Raw genomic sequence first — 9,911 nt, forward strand, 5'->3', positions numbered from 1 at the left:
TTTCCAGACATGTTTGTATTAAGTTTTCCAGCCTAGTGGGGATTGCAGGCCTCCAATAATAGTCCCAGCTCTGTTTGATAATCCTGACATCAGAAATGCCAAGTCTTTTATCTTTTCTTTAAGAGACGATTTTCCCCAAACAGATCCCTGAATTGAAATTTTATTTAAATAATGTTTTGAATGCACTTCAAGTAAAATAAAAATTTCACTTTTCTTTTACTGGCCATACAACTCAAGAAATCACACATTGACTGGAAGTCATTTACCCTGTGAATTAGTGTTGGCCTTTCTACTCCAACCATAAGTGATGCAAGGCAATTTTGATGTGACAGCTGTACCTGGTCTGTCACTAACTCTCTTGATAATCTAAAAGATCTTCTAGGCAAAACCACAGACAGAATATAAAAACTGAATCACTGCCCCATTACTTTGTTTAACAGAATTGTCCAGGGCTCAGCGGCATACTCTGGTAAGGTCAGTACTTGGTAGGTAAAGGACAGGGGAGTGGCAGGGCAGTCAACACAAGTTTGAGGCCATTTTGAGCTACATAGCAAGACCTGCCTCAGGAAAAAATTCACCCAAGCCAGGCTGTGGTGGAACATCTTTAATCCCAGCACTTGGGAGGCAGAGGCAGGTGGATCTCTGAGTTCAAGGCCACCCTGGTCTATAGAGTGAGTTCCAGGAAAGTCAGGGCGACAGAGAAACCCTGTCTTGAAAAACAAAATAATAATAATACATCCATTAAAATTTTAAAGTAAATTTCATGAAAAATAATTTATTTTGATAATTATTTGAAAGAGAAATAAATAATAATAATAAAAACTATTATTTTCACTTTTATCAATGAGTGGTTAGCATTAATCAGTGTCTCTAAGACACTCCCAGACTCAGACATGATTCCATCTCACTTAAGGACTGCTGAGCATAAGATAATCTTGTCATAAAATTGACCACTCCACCTTGTCAATGTTTTGTGGAAACAGAAACTTTGCAGTATGGATTGAGGCTCCCCACATTCCTACATTACCTGGTGATCACCTGAGTCCTACATTACCTGAATCTCCAAGATCACATTAGACATTTAAAAGTTTCAGATCTATAGTCTCTATTAAACACATGTATGGTTGGAAAGAGCCCTCTTACCTTTTAAAATAAATAACGAAAGCTGGGAGAAACCAGTATGAACCCCTAAAATTATCAGCAATCTTGCTTTGGTATCTTGTTTAGTACATAGTTTCTAAATTAACCTTGTATCTCCATGAGGCAAGAAAGCTATGTGTGTATTAGCACCCACTCCTGGGTGAATGTGATAGTGAATGTTACTAGGTTAAGATGGTTCTATTAGAAGGCCCATAGTTATAGATCACATGTAAGCAAATAAATTTGTGAGGGAGTGAAAAGGAAATCTTGTCCATCTTTACACACTCTAAAATTTAAAATGTTTTTATATTAACTATTTTCTTCAGAATGATCTTAAAATTCTTATGCAAAGACAAGTGGTTGTCCTAAGAGAAAAGGGCATGGGCCGTATCAGAAACACCAGAACTCCAGTTTTCCAATTCCTAGCATAGTGTTTTCTCTATCCCATCAATACTTCCAACAGGTGCCGATTGGCTAGGTCTCCAGTGGATGGTTAATGAGGGCTGCAGTTGTGAATATCTGCCACAATACAGAACCTTTCAGATGCTATTATAGCTGAGGTCTGACTCAGGGGTGGTTATTTTTAATTTTTTAATTTTCAAGACTGGGATTTCTTTTCTGTACCTCAAAAATATTATGAAGATAAAATTAAAGAATCTTTTCAATTCATCATTTCCAACTGACCTGATCTCTTTGTTTTTCTTGCCTATGAGTTGGAGACAAGTTTCTTCATATCCACAGCTATATCGGGGGGAGGCAGTCAGTCACATACACAAGACAGACACTAAGCAGCTCATTTTAAGATTCTTTTTGTCACATCTATTATTCTCAGTAGATGAATAATAATCAAGTTAATGTAGTTTGGTTACAAAAAAAAATCCCACTTTCACAAACAATGGATCAATATGAAATTCACAAACTAGAACCAACCATTGCTTTATAGAAAAGTGGTACTCCAGAGAGCTGTCCCTGCCAGAGAGACAGGAAATGGATGAACTGCAGAGGAAATTCCATGGTCAAATATCACCTGGAAAAAGAGAAGGCAAGGCATGGCAATAACAAGGCTGTTATGCAAATTCTGAAATTCTCTTCAGAATCTGGGTTAATGAAGTCTACAATTTAATTTATGTTCCCTTACCTTACAAGAAAACTATACATATTTGATAAAGTTATAGCCGTATTATCCTAACCCAGTTGATTAATTATAGTCTTATCAGAAAACTATAATTAGGTGGTTTTGTTGTCTATTTTGCAACTTCAAAATGTATAATTCACCTTCACAACAACAACAAAACAAGAGTGACATCTGTCAGCTTAACAGAAAGTTAGCTTAAGGGTTTTTGTTTTGTTTTTGTTTTTTTTTTTTTTCTTATTAGAAATTAAGGTATTACACAACAATACTTTAAAAACAGCAAAATATAAAAGATATTTTTATAACAACAAACATCAATATAACACAAAAACACCCCTGTTCAAGACCAACGCCAAAGGCCTTGATGTAACAAGAAATGGGCTAGTTCTTTTTCATTAAGGTATCTTTCACAGCTGCTATAATGTGTCTGGCACTGATTCCAAACATATCCAACAATTCATCAGGTTTCCCACTTCGTGGCACTTGTGTTACTGCAAGCTGATGAACAACTATGTCAGGCTCTCTGGAGATGGCGGCACACACAGCTTCCCCAATGCCACCTTCTAGGTAGTGGTCTTCCACTGTGATGATCTGGCCACCCGTGGCTTTGGCACTGCAAATAATGGTGGTGGCATCCAGAGGTTTAATAGTGAATGGGTCAATGACACGTATAAAAATACCTTGTTGAGAGAGCCTGTCAGCAGCCACTAAGGCTTCATGTAGAGTAACCCCTGCTCCGATAACTGTCACCTTGTCATCTGCATTGTGGCGGATCACCTTGGCCTGTCCAATCACGAAATTTTCTTGTGAGGTATAGATAACTGCAGTTTTTGGCCGGCTGGTCCGAATGAAGCACATCCCCTTGGTGTCGGCTGCCAGATAAACAGCGTGTTCCGTGGAGACAGCATCGCTTGGGTAGAAAACCGTGCAGGTAGGGATGCTTCTGAACATGGCTAGATCCTCCAAGGCCATCTGGGAAGGCCCATCTTCCCCAGTAGACACCCCGCAGTGGGAACCAATGAAGTTGATGTTGGCTTGGGAAATGGCCCCCATACGGATCTGATCAAATGCTCGGGTCAGGAAGGCAGCGAAGGTGCTAACAAAAGCGACAGTTCGCCCTCTTGTGGCACACCCCAGCGCCACACTTACCATGTTTTGTTCTGCAATGAAGCACTCTATGAAACGCTCGGGGTGTTCTTTCTTGAATATCTCAGAAAAAGTAGAGTTTTTTGTGTCACCGTCTAGAACAATAACTCTTTTGTGAGTGTGGCCCAATTTAGCCAGAGCCAAGCCACATGCTTCTCGGGTAGCCACCTTGTCATCCAGTTTGTAAGCAGGCAGAGAGGTCATCTTTATGTCAGGGATGCTGATCTGGGGTGAATCTTCAACAGGGGACTTTGGCGTGAGATTTCTGTTTGTTTGTATCTGACTCTCAATTAGCTTGACAATCCTATCAGCGCTGTCTTTCGGTATGGGCTTCCCATGCCAGTTTTCTGCATCCTCAATGTTGGGAATACCACGACCCTTGAAGGTCTTGGCAATCAGGGCAGTGGGTTTGTTCTTGACTTGAGTTGCTTTCATAAAGGCCTGGCAGAGAGCTTCAACATCGTGACCATCCACCAGGAAAGTATTCCATCCAAACGCTTGGCAGCGCTTCTCATAGACATCTATGCAGTGTTCTAGGGGCGCAGTGCCGCTTTGTCCCAAGCGGTTCACATCAAAGATCGCCACAAGATTGTCCAAGCTGTAGTGGGAAGCGAAGGCCAAGGCCTCCCAGACAGAGCCTTCTGAGGCCTCACCATCCCCCATGAGACAGAACACGCGGTAGCTGGCCTTGTCAAAGTACTTGCCGGTGTAAGCCATGCCGCAGGCCGCACCCAGGCCTTGCCCAAGGGACCCTGTTGCCACATCCACGAACGACAGCCGAGGGGTGGGATGACCCTCCAGGTCGCAGTGGATTTTTCGCAAGTCCAGCAAGTCAGACTCACCGATGCGGCCCACCTCCACCCAGACCGCGTAGAGGATGGGCGCGGCGTGGCCCTTGGAGAGGACGAAGCGGTCGTTGTCGGGGTGCTCTGGGTCGGCCTGTTTGTACTTCATGGTGTGGAAGAAAAGCACAGCCATGATCTCCGCTACACTGCAGCATGACGTGGGGTGGCCCGAGCTGCTGGCACACGTGGCCCGGATGGAGTGGATTCGCAGGCGATTGGCCACGTCCCGGAGCACCTGCAGGGTGTCTGGGTCCACCTTGTCACCGCTGGCCATGGCCATGGCCATGACTGCAGGCTGCTTGCTTGCCAAAGAACAAGTATGACAATGCCCAGAATGTTATCCCTTAAGAGCCGGCTCAGCTAGCGACCGTTGAGGAAGTGTGCGCATGCGCCACTGGACAGCAGCTGCGCATGCTCAACTTCGTTTTGCATAGTGTCCTGACCCCTGGCCCCACCCTCCGGTTTTTAATGTTTCCTTTTTTTACTTCCAGGTTCAACATTATTAAAAATAATTAAATATCACTTTACCTCTCCTAAAGACAGAAGTTCAAAATGGGATAGATAATCTTATCCACATGTATTATGCCTTGCCCTTTCACCTAGTTCTACATTTGAATTTTAAAAGTAATTTGATTTTTACGAGTAGGGGTATTTTGTCTGGTTGTATGTCTGCACACCACTTGCATGGGAGGCCTTCAGTCCTGGAACTAAAGTTACAGGTGGTTGTGAGCTGCACAATGAGTGTTGGGTCATGAATTCAGGTCGTCTGGAAGAGCAGCCAGTGCTCTCAGTAGCCCAGCCATCTCTGCAGCCCCTACTGCCTCAGTTTTAAAGGGCACACAGAAAAGATTCCAAGGTTTGATGAGGGAATGTTGAAGTTGGACAAGTCCCCAAAAGATCAGCTGAATTTAGTCTTTGCTTATGTTTTTAAGTAAATTAAAGAAGGAAAAGGAAGAAGAAGAAGAAGAAGAAGAAGAAGAAGAAGAAGAAGAAGAAGAAGAAGAAGAAGAAGAAGAAGAAGAAGCCTCATAGGCTAGTGCCTCAGAAGACAAGATGGACATTAGGAGGGGGAAATACACCTTCTACTAGCAAACCAAGCAGAGACTGACTGGCAGGAGAGTAGAAAAGGCAACTATGGAAGCTTGTCATTACTTTGGCATATTAGTATCAATTGAACTGTCGGGCAGCATTCCAGTGGGGGTAGGGAGCGGGGAGAGAAATTGGAACTACTTAGCATTTCTTCCAAATTCCCAAATTCTTCTATTCATTTAAATTGTGGCACAACATTTCCTAAGGTATTAAATTTTTGACATTTGTAAAGGTCAGTTTTTCATAAGCAAAGAATTTGGTCTTGAAAATTTATTACCCCACATAATGAGTGTGGATTTCTCCTGCCATTCTGTGGGACTATACAGATTTTTTTTAGTAGTACATAGAAAATAGCATTTCCTGCATTATTTGTAAATTTTCTATAAATTGTTCTGATATTTTTAAGACATCTGAGAAGTTTATATATGAGTTATTAATTATTTTTATCAGGCCTTTTAATATGTTAAAGTGTATTTCAAAGTATACAGTTACTGATCATTAAAGTGTGAAGCATACAACATCGTTTAATAAGGAGTCATCCAATATGGCCATAAATATCACTTAGTTTAAAAGTCAAACAAATACATGATAAGTCCTTTTATTTTCCCACTTCAGAAGATTCTGCGCCAGGCTGTGGTGGCACATGCCTCTAATCCCAGCACTCAGGAGGCAGAGGCAGAGGCAGACGGATCTCTGTGAGTTCAAGACCAGTCTTTCTACAAGAGCGAATTCCAGGACAGCTTCCAAAGCCCAGAGAAACCCTGTCTCAACAAATAAACAAACAAAAAATAAACAAACAAATGAGTCTGTGGGTGAATTAAGATCAACCAGGAACTTTTAGGGTAACATTACAATAATTTGTTTTGGAAAAGAGTGTGTTCCGAAGGCAGTCAAAGGTTTTCTACAAAGGAAAAGTGTTCTTTATTTACTTATGTTGATGAATCAACACAAAATAGGGATCAGCAAACTTGAGTGGCTTTGGTTGGTCACAAGGAGCTCAGGGATGTCAGAGAAAAGATAAGAGGGTTGGTAAAGAGCTGCGCTGGGAACTGAAAACCTCTGAATATCTGTTAAACAGTTAAGACTAACCTTGGAAGTGGATGGCAGCAGAGATAGTCAATGATTAAGAGTGCCGACTGCTCTAGTAGCAGACCAGAAGTCAGTTTCCAGCATACAACTCCCCTGTAAATCCAGCTTCAAGGGATCAAATGGCCACTTCCGGCTCCTGTTGGCACTGCATTCACGTGCACAAACCAATATTTAGGCACAGGCACACATATTTCAAAGCAAAATTGGTGTGCAAAATGGCTCAACAATTATGAGTGGTTTTGATTTTCCTAAAAAGACTCAAGTTCAGTTCCCAGCACCCACATCAGATGATTCGCAACTGTCTATAACATCAGCCCCAGGGGATCTGATATTTTGTTCTGGGGATTCAATAACCCCCCACCAACACACACACACACACACATCATGGGTGTGCATGCAAACACAAACACACTGAATAAAATATTTAAAAATAATAAAATCTTGAAAAAAGACCAACCTTCCATTTGATTCCTGTTTTAAAATCTGTTAAAAAGGAACAACACATTTTTTGCTTTTTCTTTGAAGTTATCATTGGACTTTTTCCTTACAGTATGCACAAGTATTTGTTATGATGCCTACATCCTGTGAATATAAACCCTAGCAGGATCAATAATACAAACAGCTTGGGAGGGAAGAAAAGAAGCAGAAATTGATTTGTATCAGCAGCAGCATAAGCACCCAGTCTCTACCACTCAGGAGGCTGAGCTTGGTAGGTTTGGAGGTTGGAACACCTGAAGTGCTACCTCTTGTCCAAACTGCTGAATGTTCTTAAAGAAATCTCATAAAGGGCACAAATGGCAGCTGCTTCTGCTTCTTCCATTTGGGCTCCATTAGCACAGAAGGCAGAGTATGTGGGCTGGGCAGATCCATTATAAAACATTAAGATACCTGTTATGGGGGAGGGTGGGGATGGTACTTAAACGTTCTACGTATCTTTCTGGATTCTCACTTGGACAATGATTGTGGCCATTACTGTTATTTCCTCTCCTAATTTTGATATAGTTCATAAATGATATTTTGAGGTATGTGTTGAAGAGGTTAGAAGAAGAATTATAATATATGTAGTAAACTGGACCACACTGGGCCAAACTCCCAGCAGTAAAGGATAATCATAACTGGCCAGCACACAAGTCCCTTTTCCTTTGCCAACAATCAGCGCATGTTCCTGTTCTGGGAAGGAAGAGACAAACACAAGTCTGCTTTGCATGAGACTAATGTCTATGAAAAATCTAACTTTTCTAATTAATCTAATTTGACAGTTGGCCAAAGGTTTCCCATAGAAATCCCCAAACAATCCAGGCTATACATTGCTCTCCACAAACTAATGGTAAGGCCTGGTTGCTGAAGACAGCACTTACAGGACTCACTGAACCTGGAGATGTTGAGTTGGTGTCTACATAGAGACTTCTTCTCTATATTCTAGCATCTTTGGCACAGGAAGGTACTCTGCAAGCTACCAAAAAAGAAACTTAAACACCAAGTCATATACAATCTCTTTCATCTGCAAAGATGTCCTGTTTCCAAGATAGGCTAGAGCAATGTTGGCACAACATTTGTAGAACCAACCAACCAATATCTGATTTGAATTATGGCCCTCTCCACAAGATGGAACCTGTACCTGGCACTGCTTTGGTGACCAAGAACCTCAGACTATATAGCCTAGGGACCTAGGGTAAAACAAAATACTACTAGATTAAAACAGAAAAAGAAGCTGTAGCAATGATGTGACTATTCTGCTGTACACATAGATCAGTGCCTTGTTTAGACATCATCAGAGAAGCTTCCTCCCACCATTGCCAGGCATTATGCAGAGAGTTAAAGACCTTGGAACACCCTGTGTGTTTTCTTAATTAGTGATAGGTGGTAGAGTGGGAACACCCTGGGCTAGTGGCTGTGATGCTGTAAGAAAGAAGGCTAAGCAATTCATGGAGAACAAGGCAATTAGCAGTACTCTTCCATGGCCTCTGCTTCAGCTCCTGCCCTGATCTTTCTTAATTGTTACCTGGAAGTATAGGGAAAATAAACCCTTTATCATTATTATTATTGCTAATCAATTAGCTTTTGAAAAATTTGGGTCTGGATGTACAGACACCACATATAGAAGAAACTCAAGTGCTAGACTACCACAGCCATATCCCATCTTACATGGATGGGTACTATAACATAAAATTTACACACACACACACACACACACACACACACGTGTGTGTATGTGTATACAAATATACATACATATGCATATATATGCTGGCCGAATATGAATATGTTGTAATGACATTTCTTGAAGGAATTTCTTTTTCTCTATTTCTAGATAATCAAAGCAGGGAAGTACCAGCCCAGTCCTCGTCCTCTTCCACCAGCTATTGGCCAGAGGTGAGTCTGGGCCCAATTGGGGCTGCCTGTCCCCTACAACCTCTTTTTCCCCCTCCCCTGCCTGAACTCCCTGGATTGGCCCCTGATCCTGCTGCTCCTGTCTCCGGTCCCCATCGAGAGCACCCTTGGAGCTCTGATACACCCCCACCCATCCCCACCTCCGGCCTACCCCCCCCCTACCCTGTGCCCTACCCCACCTATGGTCCTGCTGCTCTGGTTGAGCACTGGGACAGAGGGTAGAGCCAACAGTCCACCCTACTTCGGAGACTTCTCGGAGCAACTCCGAACAAAGGAGACCTGACTATCCACGCGGGACCACCTATAATTTCCACCGGCTTGGTCTCTGACCCCGACTCCAGTCCTCTACTGGAGTTCCAGGACCCTCCCAGAGATCTGCCTATCTCTACATGTCCACTCGGAGTTCCTGCAGGCAAGATCCTTGACCCCCAAATCCGGGCCCCTGCCACAAAGAACGAGGTCTACCCTGCAAAACCTTCTCAAGTTCAAGTTCAGCACTCATCCTCTTCTGCTGGCTATTGGCCAGAGCTATTGGCCAGAGCTATTGGCCAGAGGACCACTGTGAGTACCTGCTGGCATCTTCTTCTGGATCCTCATCCTTGACCCCATCCCTGGATCCCTGTCTGCAGAGAAACCTCCTAGAGAACTTGGACCACACAGAGCTATAGATATTGAATCTTTGATCCACATAAGCCAATCGGGGAGAGAGAGGGAAGAGACACCACCAACACCTACTGGAAGAAACTATGGGAAGAAGGCAATACAAGAGAACACCTAACAACAGAAAGACAAACATGACACCACCAGAATCTAGGGAATCTACACCAACTAGAATGGAACACAACAACAAAGCAGAGGAAGCAGAAAGGACTTAAAAATCACCATCATAAAAATGACAGAAACCCTCAAAGAAGATGTGACAAAATCCCTTAAAGAAATGGAGGAAAAAACAAACAAAAAAGTGGAAGAAATGAACAAATTCCTTAAGGAAAGTACAGAAAGCCAAGAAAAAACAATTAACCAGGTGAAGGAAACTGTTCAAGACTTGAAAACTGAAATAGAGAAAATAAAGTCAACAC

The 9,911-nt window shown here is 42.5% G+C and overlaps 1 protein-coding gene across 1 annotated transcript; it reads right to left on the reverse strand.

Moving 5' to 3' along the window:
* Positions 1-2,551: 2,551 nt before the first annotated feature.
* Tktl2 (transketolase like 2) lies at positions 2,552-4,575 on the reverse strand. The gene has a single exon (XM_051182324.1). It carries the CDS (start codon positions 4,547-4,549, stop codon positions 2,654-2,656), a length of 1,896 nt encoding a protein of 631 aa, XP_051038281.1. The 5' UTR covers positions 4,550-4,575; the 3' UTR covers positions 2,552-2,653.
* Between the last annotated feature and the right edge of the window lie 5,336 nt (positions 4,576-9,911).

This window comes from Phodopus roborovskii, unplaced genomic scaffold, assembly GCF_943737965.1.
Source record: "Phodopus roborovskii unplaced genomic scaffold, PHOROB, whole genome shotgun sequence".
NCBI lineage: Eukaryota > Metazoa > Chordata > Mammalia > Rodentia > Cricetidae > Phodopus > Phodopus roborovskii.

Excerpts from the sequence above, each read along its gene's own strand:
- Tktl2 (XM_051182324.1), bottom strand. The coding sequence starts at position 4,549 with ATGGCCATGGCCATGGCCAGCGGTGACAAGGTGGACCCAGACACCCTG.